This window comes from Papaver somniferum, chromosome 10 (assembly GCF_003573695.1).
Source record: "Papaver somniferum cultivar HN1 chromosome 10, ASM357369v1, whole genome shotgun sequence".
Taxonomy (NCBI): domain Eukaryota; kingdom Viridiplantae; phylum Streptophyta; class Magnoliopsida; order Ranunculales; family Papaveraceae; genus Papaver; species Papaver somniferum.
Window position 1 is genome coordinate 80835184 of NC_039367.1, and position 20311 is coordinate 80855494.

A 20311-nucleotide genomic window follows, 5' to 3' on the forward strand; every position below is an offset into this window, starting at 1 on the left:
GTTTTGTGCGAACAATCAGCTCCTCCACAGATTTATGTCTTGCACCAAAAACTCTTCCGTTTTCGCTCCTTCCAAACAACCCATAAAATCGCATAATGAACGACTTCCCAAACAACCTTGCAACGTCCTCTCAGCGCATTCGAATCTCAAGCTTGAAAAAGCTGTAGTACAGTAGGCGGAAGAGGCCAATAGATGCAAAAAAGCCTTTATAAAATAGTACCACACTTTGGAAGAAAAATGGCAATGTATAAATAGATGATCATCTGTTTCTCTGTCCATATTACAAAGCACACACACATCACTTGCAAGATGAACACCTCTGTGAATTAGCATTGTTCTAGTTGATAATGACCTGTTGAAAATAACCCAGACCAAAAAGTTAACTTTACTTGGAATGTCGCTTCTCCGCAGGAACTTCTCGAAGATACACATAGCACTATCCCCTTCAAACGCTTTGTAACAATCTTTGGTACTGAATTTCTCCAAGATGTTAACTTCATCTTCACCTTCAACAAGCACATGCACATCTCATAAATTTGTGTTAAGAAGATCCCCTCAAATTGTTCGTTGGCATTCATATTTTTTTAAAAAAAATTTCCTTCACATCGCCCTCCAATGATCATCCCTGCAACTGAAATATGTTTGTCTTTGCGGGCATTGAATATAATCGGAAATAAATCTTTAAGACAACCCTTGTCGACCCATTTATTGAACCAGAATCTAATGTTTTCCCCATTTCTTATCTTAAAAGAAGCAAATCCGTGCACTTCTGGAACCATTCGAGTAACAATTCTCCTTAAGCTCATCATTTAAGCGGAAATATCATTCCCTCGCAGCGCTATTTCATCCATCACCTTGCATTTTTGTTGGAAAATTCTCCTCCAAAGTGCACCTTTGTTTCTAGCATATCGCCAGACCCATCTAACAAGCAAAGCCTTATTTATTAATCTAAGACTTTCAACCCCAAGTCCTCCACTCTTCTTAGACAAACACAATTTTGTCCAAGCCAACCAAAAAACAATACAAGCAACTGTTTTCAACACTGACTTGAAGATAAAAAGGGAGAGATAATAAATTGGGAAACTAGACAAACAACTCTTAATGAGCACTAGTCTACTAATTTTGTTAAAATTTTTTTTTCCAATAAGTTAACACTACAAGAAAATCTACCTATTGCTACACTATATATTGCCACATCTTCAATATATATGTTGCAAAAGAAAAAAATTATCCGCAATAATTCTCAAGTGCAGCTAAAAGCTATAATTTACTGCTACAAAATGAAAATGTTGCCATAAAAATGTAGCAACAGTATGAAAAGAGTGTGGCAAAAAAGTATAATATCTTGTTGCAGTGATAGAGAGTGGGTACATCAATTGACTTCTTTCTACATAGGTTATCGCGACACTAGTAGGGGTTTACGCCATAACCATTGGGTGCTACAATAGGTTAAGTTTCTTGTGGTGTAATCTTTTCTACATTGTTTTTAAAACTGAATTCCACAATGTTTTACTTCTAGAACTAGCACCAATAGGTAGTCCTAAGTACTTCATAGGAAGTTTCTCAGTTTTGCAGCCCAAATCTGTTAGAACATTGCTCGGTCGAACCCATTAGCGTTCAAGTTAATTGTCAAATTTAGATGACAAAATGCGTTCTTGATTTAGTCTCCTAAAAGTCAATTTCATACTAGATTAGGTTTAAGAAGTAAAATATAAAATCAAAGTTAACCTTGAAGAATGGATATTGAAGACTGCATGAAGACATCTAGTAGAACTTTATTAAAGGTTAGAAGCAAACTCTTGATTCTCTTGTTTACTCTGCCTATCTATTATCCAAGTGCTCACTCTATGAAACAATTCATATGACAGTAAATACATATTATATATACACTTGAGGATATTTGAGCCATGACTTTTGTGAGAATAAACTTTATCACTAGAAAGGTCCTCATGTTGTAGAGAATGAGAATACGAATGCAACGACCCAAAAATCACTCAATTCCGAGTATAATGAAGACATTATGAGTGATTTATTAAAGCAACATTAATTTATAAGTGTGTCTAAGGTTGATTTCATGAATAGAAATTGTAGACGAACTTTTGGTAACAGTTTGCGAACCAAAACCGTGAATACGTGATAAAAGCCTATTTTGGTTAAGTATTTGGGTGTTTCCTTTCCCATACAAGGTTGCCTTGTTTCCAAGAAACCCAACCTTGATCATTCACTATAAATAGGGGTTTCATATAACCACATAATCTATCCCTTGAAAAATTGTGTGTGTGTTGCACAAGGTTATTTTTTTCCCGCATTATATTATTTTATCTTTATAATTTAAATATCAGAGGTTGTACGTATCTAACTCGTTCTTGTTGAATTCATATCTTGAAATATAGATTACAAGACTTTTTCTTGTTGGAATTTGGTTCATGAACAGTCCCGGTACATACTAGGTTTACCTTGTCAAAACAATCTTAAATACAATTTTGTAAATGTATAGACTGTACAAGGATTGGCCATATAGGTTGCCGAACGAAAAAGTTGGTGGTGTACTAGTTACCCTCTCCTTTTCTATTGGTATCAGAGCAGGAAAACACCGTAAAGACCTAATAAATTTGTGTTTGTGGCGATTCGAACCTATAGAAATGAATTTTAGCTTGTGTCAACCAAGTTCAATTTCATAACACAAATTACTTATGGTGGATAATTTCTATGCGCTCCTTCTGACAAGCCCGCGACTTTTGGACATGGATACTTGTGGTAAAGGGGTATATTCTTCCGACAGTTTGTGAAGGCGAGAATACTATTACTAAGGACATAACTACATATAACGAAACTGAAATCAGTGTTGCAAAACATAATTCCGATGGATTGAGTGCTATTATACATGCCGTAATCCAAGATCTCCAACATCATGTGACTATATATGAATCTTCGAAAGAAGCTTGTGATATCTTGCAGACTATATTCGAAGGAAATACCACAGAGAAAGAAACAATACTGCAAAACCTAACACATGACTGGGAAAACCTTCGTATGTATGATGATGAAACCTTTGATGAATTTAACCATGAACTCTATCAGATAGTTAACTCCTCACATTCGTTAGGAAGAACTATTCCAAAGAAAGATATTATGTATAAAATTCTCAGGTCTCTACCATCATGATACGAGTCTAAAAAACATGCCATCACATAAGAAAATGATTTTTCTACACTAGCAAAGAGCGATATAGTTGGTGAATTAAAGATTTTTTGATAATGCACACCTGTCTGAAAAAGAGATAGGTATTTCTCTTAAAGCTGTAAACAATTCCAGTCCCTTTGAGGGTAAAATATTGTGCCAAGGACTAAGAATGATACTCCGCGATAATTCAGAAAATCTTGAGAAACATGAAAAAAATATTTTCTAAAGATACAACATATCCTGATCATAAGCCTTGAACTTGTGTTAATGATGCTATTCAATGCTTCACCTGTCGTGGGATCGGGTATTTATCATCTGTATGCCCTAGCAGGGACCGTAGACATCCAGCATACACTGCAACTCTCTCAACTCTTGATGATATGCCTGATGATTATCTAGAGGACACATGCGAGTTTTCATTAGCTTATAGATTTCAGACACAAATTTTGACTCCGACGAAGAAGAGTTCGATGAAGATCCAGTTGCTAATAAACTTCTTAAGGAATGTCATCAAAAACTTTCTGAAACTGAAAGCTCTTTATTCAGTGAGAAAGTTCAAAATGACAAACTTTGTAGTGAGAATAAAGACTTGCGAGACTAACTTGAGTGTATTGGTGCAAGGGATTATCTCAAACAATTAAGAGGTCTTAAAGAAGAAATCAACGAAGGATGTGTCGAGAGAAGGTACTTCGAGTAAAACTAGATAATTTGGAGAACATTGAGATGAACTTACTATTTGATTCAGAACGAGAAGATCTCAAAGTTCAATTTGAATTATCCAAGAATGATCTAGTTAATGATCTTGAAAGAACAAAGGTTGGAAGAAGAAAATATGAGCTTAAAAGAAAGCTTGTTTCTCAATAGTAGCTGAGATAAATTAACCTCGTTATTGGGAGCATGTAGAAGTCATCGTGATACGTGAGGATTGTGATATGAAGAAATAAACACTCCTAATTAATTTGCAACGAGGTAAATTTGTCAAGGCTAAAGATTCTTATCAACCAAAAGACCCCACTGACAACAAGAGTGAAGTATCTCCACCATACACTAATGACAGAAAGAAGTAATTCTATCAAGCTCCAATGCAAGCACATACACATTTTGTTAACAATAAGCATCACTTTTTTCATTCTACTAAAAATTGGTTTTATTGTGGAAAACCAGGTCACTTGCAAATGGGATGCAGATTCCGTAAAACAGATAAAACCAGATGTGCTTATGTTTATAAGATGACAAGATCAAATGCTTCTAACTGGAGAAAAAACTGAGTTGGATAGTATCAGTTCTTCTAGAATTCCCCAAGGTAGTTCTTAATAACACTAGGGAGAAAAAAACATGTTGCTCCTAAAGTCACTCAGAAATGGGTACAAAAGAAAACCAATAAAGCAGCAAATATCACTAAGAAGAATCTCCCATAAAAGGGAACGACAAAGGATAACATATTAATGAGGTATGGAAAAGTTGTTGAGAGCTTTAAGGAAGTTATACAATTCCTAGAGATCATGCGTGACTTTGTTTCAACTACCTGTGGTGAACTAAATGATGTTCACCATGATAAAGCGGGGGTCTAACAACCACACCCAATATTTCTCTTAGCAATCTGTATGGACTAACTCCAATATACTTTCAAGAGAATCAACTATATAGTTAGACTCAATCTTTAGAAAAGTATATCAAAGAGTTATATCTCTATTTCTCAATTCAATCTTCAATCAAAAAAATAGGAATTTGCAAGTGCGATTTAATATAAGAAATAACTTGGACGGTATCAAAAACCAATATCCAAGTGTCAATCAATTCAATGAACAACCTAAAGGTTCAAGAACTTATTGAACTTAACGCCAACCTGTGATATTTCTATTATATAACAAAATATAATGCGGAAAAGAAATAACACATACACCAAAAATTTTGTTTACGAGAAAACCGCAAATGCAGAAAAATCCCGGGACCTAGTCCAGCTTTGAACACTACACTGTATTAAGCCGCTACAGACACTAGCCTACCACCAATGAACTTCAGATTGGAATGTAGTTGAGCCCTACTCAATCTCACATTGATCAAGGTACAATTGCGCTTCTTACGTCTCTAAACCCCAGCAGGATTCTACGCATTTGATTCCCTTAGATGATCTTACCCACAACCAAGAGTTGTTATGACCCAAACTCGAAGACTTGATAAACAAATCTGTCTCACACAGAAAAGTCTATTGGAATAGAAAAATCTGTCTCCCACAGAAATACCTATGATTTTTGTTTCGTCTTTTGATAATCAAGGTGCACATGAACCAATTGATAAACCAGACTTATATTCCCGAAAAACAACCTAGTATTATCGATCACCTCACAATAATCTTAATCGTACGGATGCGAAACAAGATATTTTGGAATCACAAACGATGATACGAAGATGTTTGTGACTTCTTTTAATCTTACCTATCGGAGATAAATCTCAAGCAAATCTTAGCAAAGATAATACTCAATCACGATAGTAGAAGTAAGATCAGAACACACAACTACAGAGAAAATAGTTGGGTCTGTATTCACAATCCCAATGAAGTCTTCAAGTCGTTAACCTACAGGGTTTCGTGAAAAACCTAAGGTTAAAAAAGAATCGACTCTAGTCGCAACTATTATCACACAGAAGGTGTGGGGATTAGGTTTCCCATTTGCTAGAGTTCTCCCTTATATAGTTTTCAATCAGGGTTTGCAATCTAAGTTATCTTGGTAATAAAGCATTCAATATTCACCGTTAGATTAAAACCTGATTAAATTCAAGATAATATCTTTCAACCATTAGATCGAACTTAGCTTGTTATACACAAATGAAATGTACTTTCATTTAGGTTTAAGTAACCGTACTTAAACGTGTACACTAGGTTGGCTCAATAGTAGTTAACCAAAGTTAGTTATATGAACACTCTCATATCAACCTTATTCAACCTTATTCATATGAGGTTTTCATCTAACGGTGAGCCAACTTCGGTTAACTACTGTTGAGCCAATCTTTAGAAAAGTATATATCAAAGAGTTTATATCTCTATCTCTCAATTCAATCTGCAATCAACAAGTAGAAATTTGTGAGCCCAATTGAATATATGAGAAGTAACTCGAACGGTACCAAAGACCAATGTTCAAGGATCAATAAATTTCAATCAACAACCAACGGTTAGATTTCCCAATCGATCGATTCAATGCACAACCTGTGATATTTCAGTTATATGACAAAATATAATTCGGAAAAGAAATAACACAGGCACCAAAATTTTTGTTAACGAGGAAACTGCAAATGCAGAAAAACCCCGGGACCAAGTCCATATTTGAACACCACACTGTATTAAGCAGCTACAGACACTAGCATACTACCAATGAACTTCAGACTGGACTGTAGTTGAACCCTAATCAATCTCACAATGATTCAAGGTATAGTTGCGATCCTTACGTCTCTGATCCCAACAAGATACTACGCACTTGATTCCCTTAGCTGATCTCACCCACAACCAAGAGTTGCTACGAGCCAAAGTCGAAGACTTGATAAACAAATCTAACTCACACAGAAAAGTCCATAAGAATAGATAAATCTGTCTCCCACAGAAATACCTACGAGTTTTTTTTTTTTGTCTTTTGATAAATCAAGGTGAACATGAACCAATTGATATACCGGACTTATATTCACAAAGAGCATCCTAGAAATATCAATCACCTTACAATAATCTTAATCGCATGGTAGCGAAACAAGATATTGTGGAATCACAAACGATGAGACGAAGATGTTTGTGACTACTTTTTATCTTGCTCATCGGAGATTAAATATCGAGCATATCTTAGAGAAGATAGTACTCACTCATGATAGAAAACAGCAAGATCAGAACACGCAACTACAGAGAAAATTGTTGGGGTCTGGCTTCACAATCCCAATGAAGTCTTCAAGTCGTTAACCTACAGGGTTTTAAAAAAACCTAAGGTTAAAGTAGAATCGACTCTAGTCGCAACTAGTATCACACATGAGGTGTAGTGATTAGGTTTCCCAGTTGCTAGAGTTCTCTTTTATATAGTCTTCAAATCAGGGTTTGCAATCAATGTTACCTTGGTAATAAAGCATTCAATATTCACCGTTATATGAAAACCTGATTAGACTCAAGCTAATATCTTCCAACTGTTAGATCGAACTTAGCTTGTTACACACAAATGAAAAGTGACTTCATTTAGATATGAGTAACCGTACCTAAACATGTACTCCTTTTTTTGGCTCAACAATAGTTAACCGAAGTTATCCATATGAACACTTTCATATCAACCTTATTCATCTTAACCATATCTAGTTCAAATGACTCAAATAAAACTAGTTCTAGAGTTGTTAAATTGTTTATATTCTCATAGAAGTATACAAGACACAATTGAAGCAAAATCGATTTTGATTCACTCGAATCAATTCATGAACATTATAGCCACGGTTTGCAAAAGATTGCATTCCTTATTATATAAATGTATTAGTTCATGAACAAACCGATTTTAGAACATAACCCACTCAAGTATGCAAACGGGTACGCATACCTAAGTAGCCGGACTTGGACTGTGTTCGCCATTATGCAAACGGATACGCATATTGTCGTACACTTCCAAACTTTAGTTCATTCCAGGTACGCATACTATAGTACCCGGACTTCAACTGACTTCGCCAGTACACGTACTACAGGTACACATACTCTAGCTCTCGGACTTTACCTGACCTCGCCAGTACGCATACGAGTATGCACACTACATTCCGATCTTGAATCAACACATATGCAAGTACGCATACCGTGCACATAATCCAATTATGGTTAAGTGTTCTAAACTCCCATTTCAATCATTGAAACATTCTTAGAAGACGACAACAGCTGTCTCACACAAACTATTAGCTTCGAAGCAGATCAAATGATCAATACGAAACATTCTGAGTCAAAATCAAATGACTGTCTCACACAAATCATGTAAGATTTGACCAGGTGATTTTCACATGATCATCTTTTGACTTTCGTCAAAAACATAAGATGAACTTGGTTAAAGAGAAATATTACCAACACATATTTCGGAGTTAAATTCAGCTCGAAATATCAAATGTGTATAATCGAAGTCTATATAGCTATACGACTTTTGTCTCAAATATGAGATATAGTAGATAGACTTTTGAGTGATAGATGAGTTCAAGTCTCCACATACCTTTTCTAGACGAAGTTCCACAAGCTCCCCTTAGTAGTTCTTCGTCTTTGATCGATGAATGCTGTGAAGTCTAATACTCAACTACACTTTCTATCCTGATCCGAGACTTAGCTATAAGTAGACTAGAAATCAAGACTTATAGTTTTGGCAACTAAACTTGACAACAAGCTTGAGATAGCAATGCTTGCGAGTTCGACCGAGCAGTGCTCTAACACACCCCAACACATCCTGATTGTGTTGAAAGGGCTTCTTCACCAAATAAGACTCTAGCTAGTATGAAACATGGTGAGGAAGGCACAAAAACTAGGGCGCACATATTATGTTGGGTAATATGTTGAATATTTGGTGAAGCCATAGGATTCATGATTGGATTCTTCTAAAAGGTATATCTAGAAAATTGAGCAAGCTTTATGATTCTATTATTATATGCTTGATGCCATGATCCATTAATATCAAAAATATTTTTGTTTTTGTTATTGGTACTCTTATGTTTCGCTAAGTGATTTGGTGGGAATCCGTGTATCATCTTGATTATTGTTCAAACACATTCTTGAAGTTAAAACCTAATGTTTCTGAAGACAATAATTTTTATCTCTAACTTGTTGAGTCAATGCTCCAAAGAGATAAGTCCATGTTTAAGAGGTTACACAACCTTTTAATTGAATGATTACGACTGTAAATTTCCCCAGTGGTTTTTTCATAGTTGTTTTATATGCACATATAAGAGTCAATACATTTTTATACAACTCAAGGTGTACCACGTCGCTTGTGAGTCCAAATTATAATGACTCGATGTGGGTACCAACACTTCTTATGTTTTTTGTAGAGTTCTCCATGCCTACTCTGACTCCTAAGAAAGAGAGGAGAACATGATCCATGAGAATTTCTATATGAAAAGCTAAGAAGGATATGCACTAGATAATCTATTTAATCATAATGTTGATATTTAAACTTAAGTACGATCTCTGGGTAGGACTCTCAAGATATGATAATCATACAAATTACGGGTACATCATTCACCATTAATTAAGAGATAATGGATTAAAGATGAAGTACTCATGATGACAAACCAATGCGGCTAATGATCTGTGTTCTTCTGTATGATTCGTTTTTACCTCACTTGATTTGTTTTTTAGTTCTTAAATATACATGTTATAAGAAACAAACAAAGTCTAACTTGTGTTTTTGGTGAATTAGAAAGAAGAAATTTCGAGTTCAAGCTTCTCTTGTTTTAAACTCTCGAAATATTATTCAAGAAATGGATGTTCATAAATCCTTAGCAATCTTGGTTAAGAACATTATATTGCTCATGAACTATTTTTGTTTCAAGTTGATCAATTTGCCCAAACAATGATATTTATTATCTATGACTATTGGAAAGTTTCAATTTGTTCAAAGAGAGTTTTCAGAACTTCTGATGATTCTGCTCGGGGTAGGTTGGCGAACCAGTTCGCAAACCATGGATATCTGAGTTTCAGAAATACAAGGAAGGTTGGTGAATCCAGTTCGCAAACCGTAAGTTCAGTTGGGGACAATTCACGAACCGTGGTGAATTGAATTTTTAATGTTGATTGAATAGGCTAGCAGTTGGAAAACCCGATTCACGAACTGACTTAACCCTTGGCAAATAACCCTCAAGCTCATGGCTAGCCGATAGCAAAGAAAAGATTTGAAGGGATACTGCAAGACAGGACCCGTGGTTCGGGCATTTCTACAAACACCTAGTACGCGACATGCAAATTGACGATGGTTATGCACTGGTTGTATATTGAAGACCACACATCAATTCCTTCAATGCAAATACGAACTCATTCATAACCCATATCCGCTAATCATTCACAAGAACTCTGAATCACTCATTTCAACACATAGAACGACGACATCAAGCTAATTTCTTTGACTGTACGGTCAGATAAGAGAGGAGAACAAACACTGCTTTACATCCCTTATTTGGGTTTCTCTCTTGCTGACGTTCACACTCTAACATAACCCACTCTTTAATCTCGAGAGAACCGTCACGACTCTATTAATTTCCTAAAACCTTTGACAACAATGGATGCAACATTTCTTGCTCAACTGTATGTATTCTCGTGCAGAACTCTGTCTAGAATGACACTGAAAAGAAACCCATCTTTCCTTATTCATTTAAGAGCTCAACACCCTCACATCAATGACACATTCACTTTGTTTATCTATGTGCTCGACTTCAAAAGTCTGTCCAAACCTATATAATAGATCGGGCACAAAGTCATCCGTATCCTTGTTAGCTTCTATCCTTGTCAACCCTTGGCAATCTCCTACGAGAACCATGGCTTGACTTGCAGTTGCCTTGGTCGTTGTTCAAGAGAAGAGAGGAAATAACTTCCTCGTCCTGGATTTGAGGTTATAAATAGGATAAGATAAAGGCGCCTAGATACGAGGAAACCCTAATTTGAAATGATAATTCTTTCCCTTGGCAGCCTTCAAACAAAAGTGGCATGCCTTTATCTATCCTTCTTGGACCCCAACTGGTTGCCCCTTAACATTGGCGAGGTTCCCAATATCACTTTCTCGTGAAATGGCCATACGACCCACACCCTTTGCGCTTATTTCTTCTTCTTTTACTCCAAATGACTCCAAAACACATACAAAAACTCAAAATGAACGTAAAATATATAATTCACATGAAAAATAACAAAGAAAGTATGAACAATAGATGGTAAATCAAGGTGTTTAAGACACCTATCAAATTCTCTTACACTTAGACTTCGCTAGTCCTCGAGCAAACTTATCTAAACTAATTCTAAAATATACAAATCCCTTTTGTTGAGGATACAATTACACTTAGTGAGTATAACAAGCCTTTAAACCCCTAAGTGTCCTTAGTGGACGAGTTATAATCTCATGAGGGTTTACAAGAGGTATACACGCAGAACCTATACTCCAAATCATAGTTATTTGTAAAGCATCTAGGAACATCACTAAATAATCTCTATAGTTGGCCACTTATTCTTTAGCTATGGGAGGAATTACCCTGCATAAATCCAATTGCCGTACACAAGTTTGCACTCTGCGTACTAAAATTCATATGTAAGAGTTCAAAACTCTACTCAGATAGTCGTACAATGGACCATGATATTCAGAATTTAACAAACCACAATCACATGAATAAATTAAGAAAATGGATATGGAGATAGTGAAGTTTGCGCATGTCGCTAAGGTGAACGATGTTTTCCAAAATATCTGCACGAATATCAATGCCATGATGAATCCTAGTAATAGTCACGTTGTTGTTGTTCTTTTTTTTTTTTTTTCATTCACAAGTCGACTCACAACTACGAGAGTTAGCCTCTTCTAAAATTTCCGAGGCATTACTTGTGATTCCTATGAATTCATGCCATAAAGGTCTAGTTTTCAAATAATGTTCGTTAAATAATACTTTGGGGGTTGGAGATCAACTTGAAGTAAAAAGATTTACATTAATTTTTTTTTATCATTTAGCAATGACCCACATATAAGAATGTGTTAATAAAACCTCCACACATGATGATATTGATCCTATGCACACTGGTGATGCTCTTAGAGGCAGTACACTGTACAAGTCCTTCGAAACATTTCCCCAGAAAATCTTTACCGCAATAGATTAGGTTTTGAAATGATTGGACATACGGGCGGTTCAAACTCTCTCAAGTTCGATTTCAAGGGTCCACAATTAGATATCCAGATTTTCCTTTCCAGGTTTGCGTTTCCTTGAACTGTCAATTCTCTTGCCGAGGGGGACTCGAACTCAATCCAACTCTCGAAATTTCAATTCCATCAATGGCAACTGCTTCATTACTAGAAATAACTTCATTTGTAGTAAGAGGAGAATCATCAAAATCATCTCTAAATTGGAATCCATTACTAAAAAAGACTTTCCCAACTGCACAAATTCATTTCCAATCAATTAGAAAGAATAGGAATTTGTTTCTCAAGAGATCCGAAATTAACAATTTTAAGGTGAAATGCTTACTGAAATCAGGGGAAAAGGAGGAGGAAAAAGAGAGGAAAGGGAATTCAATTGATGGAATTATAGAAGTAATTTCAAAAGCCTTTAAGAAAGTAATTCAAAAGCCGGCTATTGCTGCTATTATACTGGGGCTATTGCTTACATATGATCCGCATTCAGCTTTGGCTGCTTCTGGTGGTAGAGTTGGTGGTAGAGCTTTTTCTTCACATTCTTCATCATCATCTTCTTCGTCGCGTAGTTATTCACCGTCTACGTCTTCGCGGGGGTTTGCTTACTCTGTGCCATATTCATCTCCTTCATTGCTTGGTTTTGGTGGTGGTGGATTGTATGTTGGTCCTGCTATTGGATTTGGTGCAGGTTCAGGTTTCTTTTTGATATTGGCGGGTTTCGCCGCGTTCGTTTTGGTTTCTGGTTTTCTTTCTGATCAGTCAGATGGAAGTGTTTTAACGGATACACAGAAAACTACTGTTATCAAGCTTCAGGTATAAAAAGTCTTATATCGAGCCTTATGTTTAATGTATAGACTATAGTTGATGAATTATGTTTTTTTTCTACATAAATTTGTGAATGGTTTTCTTGGATAAATTGCTTTTTAATTTAGGTTGGACTGTTGGGTATGGCGAGGTCACTTCAAAAGGATCTTGATAAGATTGCTGAAGTTGCGGATACGTCAACTCCGTCGGGGTTGAGTTATATTTTGCAAGGTGAAGATCCAATTTGATTTTGTGTTGTTTATGTTTGTGATTTGACACTAAAAATACATGGAAATTTTGATCTGTTCGTACCTTTCCGCACGATGCACGGTTCTGCAATTCTAGTTGTTTAAAGAGGAATTATGGATTGTTGGCACAAATAATCCCCTCATTGATGATTCACGGTTGTCTTCAGCAGAAATGCTCATTTTCTGTTCCAGAAAACCACTTGTATGATTATTAGCTTTCCATATGGATGACATATATGAATCACAACATTGGAGGGTGAGTCTTTAGACAACCGAGAGATTATATTTGCTTTTACAAAGCTGGTTTTGGAGTTATGAAATGCTTTTACAGAACGGGTGCAGTATTTCGTTCTGTATAGACAAATAGAAAGAGTTCTCGTTTCAGGTAGAAAATCAAATTCAACAATGTTTGATTTACATTATCGAATCACACTACTGGATTAATATGCAAAATCGGTTGTTTGGCTAGGAAGATTTGATACACGGGCCTCGATTTACTTGCATGATTATGATTTGCTAAGGACGTACTTAAGCAAAATGGCTGGATCAGTTCTGTTTGTCTATTTGATAATATTTGCTTATGCACTTTCTTTTCCTTTCCTTCTGAATGCAGAGTCCACATTAGCTATGCTACGGCATCCTGATTATTGCATCTCAGGTTACTCATCTGTAAGTTAAATTTTACCGCAAAGGCCATCTGTTAAACTGTGTGATTGACTCAAGCAGTTTGACTGTAAACAACATTATTGCATCTTTGGTTCCTCATTTACAAGTTAAATGATGTCGCAAATGTTCTTTCTAAACCGTATGATTGACTAAAGCAGTTTAATTGACACTATAACTTCTTAGAACATATACCATATGCTTAATTGGAATTTAAAGATTTCCGTCAAACAGCGTCATCAGCAAATATCAGCATCTCCAAGATTGTTAAGAGCTAGTATTCTCTTTGCTTACATGGATCACATAGGGTCCATATCAGTATCTTCAAGATTGTTAAGAGCTAGTGTTCTCTTTGCTTACATGGATCACATAGGGTCCTTCTCTTTCTCTATGCCCAAGTAAATCACGTGCGGAATTAATTCTGATGAGAAAAGTAAACGGAAGTCTAGCAGTAGTCTTCTTGACTTCTTTTCATAGATTTATTTGGAAATTATTCACCTTTATATCTGTCCATGTAACTTCAGTTTGAATGATCCTATATAGGTGGATGTTAAGCGAGGTATAGAGGATGGAGAGAAACGTTTCAATCAACTTTCTATAGAAGAGCGAGGAAAGTTTGACGAAGAAACACTTGTCAACGTAAACAACATCAAGAGGCAAAGCACCACAAGCAAGAGAGCCAGTGGGTTCAGTAACGAGTACATAGTGGTAAGGGGGTTGCTGTTTGTTTTATGTTCGCTTCGATGACGTTTATAATTAGTAAAGTTATCGGTTAGCAGTTTCAGTTTCTTTTTAGTTCTCTCAGATTCTGACTAGGCCTACATTGCATAATTTTCAACATTTACATTTTCAGATAACCATCCTTGTGGCTGCCGAGGGTGTGCACAAACTACCTGCCGTCAACGGCAGTGCTAACTTGAAGGAAGCATTGCAGAAGCTTGGTTCCATCCCCACCAGCAAAATTATGGTAAAAAGAGTTTGCTTATTTCTCATTTGATATGGAATACAGTGCAAAGTGAATGAAACATGTTATTCAGTTTTATACTTTTAGTAACTGACAGTTATCAAATCTATCAACTCATTATCTCTATACAGGCGGTTGAGGTGTTATGGACTCCTCAAAATGAAAATGACACGCTGACAGAACGCGAGTTGCTTGAGGATTACCCACTCTTGAGGCCTCTATAAGCTGGATTATGTTCTTTTTTAAAATGCTTTAGTCTTCAAGGAATGAGCTCAGAGGTTAGGATCACTGTTGGCCAACTGTTTGTCTGTAATAGTTACGAGATATATAGCATAATATTGTACATAATACGCATGAATTAGCTGCAAACTGCTCCCCTTTTTGCACTGGTTGTATATGGAATATTTACATTGTAACCTTAACCTCAAGTGTTGTACTAAAAAAGACACTGGAAGAGAAACGGGCATGGTCCAGGGGTTGCTAATGGTTGCCGATGCTGGACATACTTTAACCAATACTGTCTGCAAAAGTTTCCTGCAAAACAATAAAACAATTAATAGGAAAGATACATGTCAAGATATGATCCGTCCCCCATTCCCCCATCAAAAATTTATCCCCTTGATAGGGTGCATGCCACTTGCGCTTGAGGTGCACCCTACCGCTCGCATCAGTGATAGCGATCGTCTCAATACCTTAAATTTTCTTCATGATGGTGAATGGATTCTTCGAGAGTTCATGACTCGCTACGATCACTATGGGAGAGCATTCTAAGTCGTGCATCACTAAAAAAAAAAACGTTTTCACCATTAACCGCACTACCGCATGGGCCTGTCACCTGTGGGAATCCTGGTGCTGTACTCCAAACACGCCACATTGGATGCGGTGTGAAAACTCACCTAGGGGTCACAACACCTGGAAACCGAAGGTCGGTGTTTGATAAACACGTGTCGGAAGTTGATTAGCGAGGATGATGAATCCACTTTAGAACAATAAAGAAGAAATTACTGCGAAGTGAGAACATGTCCCTAAACTTCAAGTTTTCAATTCTATAGAAACTGAAGCTGCAATCTCCTAATTTTGACCCCTTGGAGTCACCTAATTTTCCCATCAAATGGATATGAAATTGAAGCCTGCAATTACTGTTCTTTTGTTAGGGTTATTACTGGTTATATATGTTCCGCATTCGTCTGTAGCTGCTTCAGGCGGTGTGATTGGTGGTGATACCTTTTCTTCACATTCTTCTTCAAACGATGATTCACGTTCCTTTTCTTCTTCAAACGATCATTCACATTCCTTTTCAACGTTGACTGATTCGGTGCCTTATTTCCGTTATAATGATGCTAATGTTGCTGGTTCTGGTTCTGGTGGTGGTCGTGGTGGTGGTGGTGGAGAATCTGGAGATGGTGGCGGGAGTCTTGTTGGTGGTGTGATTATGGTTCTATTTGTGGCATTTATCGTTTGGGTTATTATTAGGTCTAATTCTAATCGGGGAAGTTTTATCACTGTCATCAAACTTCAGGTATCATGATGGCTTTTCCACTTTATGCTATAGATAAATTGATTTGCATAATTTTTATTTTAAATAAATTTGGGAGATTATTAAATTGTTTTTCTTGCATACGGTGCACTTGTCTTGTTGATTAGGTTGGATTGCTGGGTACGGCGAAGGCAATTCAAAAGGAACTAGATAAGATTGCTCAAGTTGCAGATACGTCAACGCGGAAGGGTTTGAGTTATGTTTTGCAAGGTGAAGCTCCAAATCAGTGGCTTCTATTGTTTATGCTTTTTAATAAGAAATTGCTTTCGATTTATCTTTTCGTACTGTTCCGAGGTTATTAGACAGTTACTACAACTGATTTTGATGATGCAAGGCTGTGTTCGGAGTAATGTTCAACAGTTAATTTTAGAGAATCATGGAGCTTGATCATGAGGTTTGCCCCTCGTATATGAGGGGTTACCTCTTCTTGTCTATTCCATTATCATGCATCTTTTTTATCTTATCCTTTTGTTCTTGTGGCAGAGTCAACCTTAGCTTTGCTTCGACATCCTAATTATTGCATCTCGGGTTACTCATCTGTAAGTTAAAATTTTCCCTTAAAGGTGTCTTCTTTTCCTGCTTGATTGAGTAAACAAACTTCACTTCAAACCTGAATGAAATAACATAAAGCAGGTCCCTTCAACATAGTGTATTAGGGTCCCAGCCTCTCACAGTACTGACACCCAGGAGAACAACAAATTTAAGGTTGAACTTGTAATTGAGAATTCTTACTGAAAGTGAGTTTGTGAACCATTTGAAAGAAAATTATCCTTTGGTAGGTTTGAAAGCGAGTGCACGACAGATTTGCTGTTTATCTCCAAACAGTCCATGTAAGAGCTGAGACTTTATACATATTGTATATTTGTATATTGCGTATTTGAATGATAGATTATTAGGTGCTATTAGGCTTTCTGATCTCTAAGCTTAACGGTTGCAAAAGAACATAAACCATTTTCAATCAAAGAATAGTAGTACTTGATTAACTACCTTGAGAATACCCAAACCATAAATGTCCTTGGCCTGTTGGAGCATGACATTTGAAAGGACACCCATGTAATACCTGAACTAAAAAGCAGTCAGAGTTGGCCCTGAGTAAACTCTGTTAAACTCAAGCAAAACAAGAGGAAATGCTGATCTCAATATAATCAAGGTTGTTAAAGAGCTTCCGTTGTTTCCCCTGCCTGCATGTGTTTTTCTAGGTGGATGCTGAGCTAGGTATAGAGGATGGAGAAAAACGCTTCAAGCAGCTTTCTAAAGAAGAGCGGGAAAAGTTTGATGAAGAGACACTTTTGAACTTGAACAACATCAAGAGGCAAACCTTCCACAGCATCACGGTAACTCAATGAGCTCTTTTCCTACTCATTTTATCGCAATGAATTACATGCTGATCCTGTTTAGTTTGGCATGTAACTGTAACTTGAAGGAATCTCTTTGTAGGTGGATAATATGGGTGGTATGGATGATGGAGAAAAAAACTTTAATGAGCAAGAAAATCTTGATAGAGAGCCACTTGTAAGTGTGAACAGCATCAAGAGGCAAACTACCTCAAGCAAGAGCTCACTCAGCAATGAGTACATAGTGGTACGAGCTTAGCGGAGTTTTCTATTTTTATTTACGCTTCTACAACATGATAAACACATTGATCAGGAGTTTTAGTCCTTTCTGCCTAGTCTCAGACTTATAATTCTGATCTTCATATTATATTCAGGTAACCATCCTGGTGGCAGCTGAGGGACTTAACAAACTACCAAAGGTCGATTGCAGTGGAAATTTGAAGGTAGCATTGCAGAAGCTTGGCTCCATCCCCACCAACAATATCAAGGTACAATGGAAAGAAAGTGACGCGCTTGTTTTGTTCTTTCTGAATGTCATTTCTCATGTCACTTGGTTTTTCTTTTTCTTTTTTTGTATGAAGGCGGTCCAGGTGTTGTGGACACTCCAGCTTGAAAATGAGACACTGACGGAACGTGAGTTGCTGGAAGATTACCCACTCTTGAAGCCTCTATAAAGATTATAAACTAGTTCACAGGGAATGGATCATATACATATCACAGACGCCTTAAAGTACTTACAGAATCAAGCCAGTCGAGGATATACCATATCAAACTCGAGCTTTTTAATTACTTACTGTACATAAACTATATTTGATCGGTTAAAACATCTCCCCTCCTTTAAAACACTAAGTCATATGAGCTCCCACGTCGCACGGTGAGCGTGACACCCATCTCAAATTAAATTAGATAAAAGCTTTCACCCACGTCGCACGGTGAGCCCATCTCAAATTAAATTAGATAAAAGCTTTCACCCACGTTGCACGGTGAGCGTGACAAGTGACGAGACATCAAAACATGAATTACACTCTGTTTACACTCTATATTTAACTAGCCGTTAGTAATGCCGTTAACGAAAACATGGGTATGCAACACTTACGTGTAGAATTACACCTAACTAATTGCTTACATTTTGTTTACACCAAATACTTAACTGGACGTTATTGACGTCCGTTAAGTATACAATACATCTGTTAGAAAGGGAAAGGGAAACATCTCTTAGGTCGAGAGAAAGGGAGACATCTCTTCTTCCCAGTGGTCGAGAGAAACAGGGGACTGCGGTCATGGATAGTAGGGCGTGTTTCAAAGGGTCTACGAAGAATTAGAAGATAGATTCAATGGTGGTTGTCTGTTTCGAATTTGCGGGAAGATAATTGAGAAATTAAGTTATAGATGAAGCAGATGGATTCGATCTGAGATTTGATAATCAAGGAATTGTTGGTAGTGATGTTTGTGCTATGAATTTGGGTTCAAGAACGAAGGATTTAAGATGGGTATGATTCAGTTTTCTAATTTGATAGAGATGGTGATTCAGAAAGTTAGGGTTTGAAGTTGTCATGTGTTTGAGATTTAGAATGTTTGATTGAACTGAGCAATGGATTAGGGTTTTTGTTTGAATTTGATTGATTGAATGTGGATTGTGTGCGAATTCGTCATTGCAGGGAATGAGAACAAATAAGGAACACGAAGACTATCAAAAATCCAAATGCATATAAACTGTTTGTTAATATGCCTGAATGACCCGAAGTGGATGGTGTTGGTGCTGTTGTTTTGATCTGTGAAGCAACAGAGTTGCAGTTGCGTCTAGAGGAATAAGGCTGTGTTATAGGGGTTTGTGGTGTTGGATGGTTGATGCGGATTTGGTGCTAGGCAGAAGTGGCTTGGTTAGAAGCTGTAGGAACTGAATTGTAAAGGTGCAGTGGCTGTATTGCAGAGAATGTGAAACTGAGACTGGTAATATTTGTTTGCAGTGGTGGTTAGGTCTGAGAATTTAAGATTGCAGTGAGGTTGTTTCTGCAGTTGCTCCACTAAAAGTTTTTTCTCATGGGAAGAATCCTTAAATTATTGTTACAGCATTATTAAAAGAGCTGTTATTGGTTTTACTATCTTAAATTATTCTTCATGGGAAGAATCCTTGGGGCTTCATATTCTAGGTATTAATCAGCTCATTACTTCTTCTTTGCTCTGAATCCACGCAGAGCTGGTAGGGCACAAAAGGGGGTGTCATCGGGAAGAATTTCAATTTCAGGCTATGTGCATCAAATCAACCATAGAGAGGTGCAGAAAGGTATGTTCTGCTGAGTATTCGAACAACACTACCTCCATCGTCAATGCTAATGCTCATGTACGTAGCGAGCGTTATTATACTCTGGTCACTTTGGCTGTTTTGTACCTCATGTATCATACTATCATATATGTTTTGTAAATGTTGATTATGAATCCGTTTTTTTTGCAAAAAGTTCCTCAAGACGATATTCAACTGCACCACCAGTAGTAGATAAAAAAGCTATTGCTCAAACAGAGAAAAAAAGAATTCAACAACAACAAGAGCAACGAGAATGTAGTAAAATTATTACCCCATTAGTTAATTCACCATCACCTTCACAAATACCTAGATGAAATATTCGGTCTATGTGGGAATTAGCTTCTCTTCTTAACTTTCTACATGTAAGTAGTAAAACCTTCAGATTTTAAGCTCAAAATTTGATGAAACCAAAATAAAA

General features: G+C 36.8%; 2 protein-coding genes across 2 annotated transcripts; both read left to right on the forward strand.

The window, feature by feature from the left end:
• Positions 1-12065: 12065 nt before the first annotated feature.
• On the forward strand, positions 12066-15235 carry LOC113318681. Its single transcript, XM_026566894.1, has 6 exons — positions 12066-12854; positions 12974-13076; positions 13707-13762; positions 14300-14464; positions 14610-14723; positions 14852-15235. Exons 1-6 carry the CDS (start codon positions 12183-12185, stop codon positions 14942-14944), a joined length of 1203 nt encoding a protein of 400 aa, XP_026422679.1. The 5' UTR covers positions 12066-12182; the 3' UTR covers positions 14945-15235.
• A 521-nt stretch (positions 15236-15756) lies between these two features.
• On the forward strand, positions 15757-20046 carry LOC113318927. Its single transcript, XM_026567211.1, has 7 exons — positions 15757-16239; positions 16365-16467; positions 16741-16796; positions 17457-17591; positions 17695-17838; positions 17966-18079; positions 18173-20046. Exons 1-7 carry the CDS (start codon positions 15832-15834, stop codon positions 18263-18265), a joined length of 1053 nt encoding a protein of 350 aa, XP_026422996.1. The 5' UTR covers positions 15757-15831; the 3' UTR covers positions 18266-20046.
• The last annotated feature ends 265 nt before the right edge of the window (positions 20047-20311 follow it).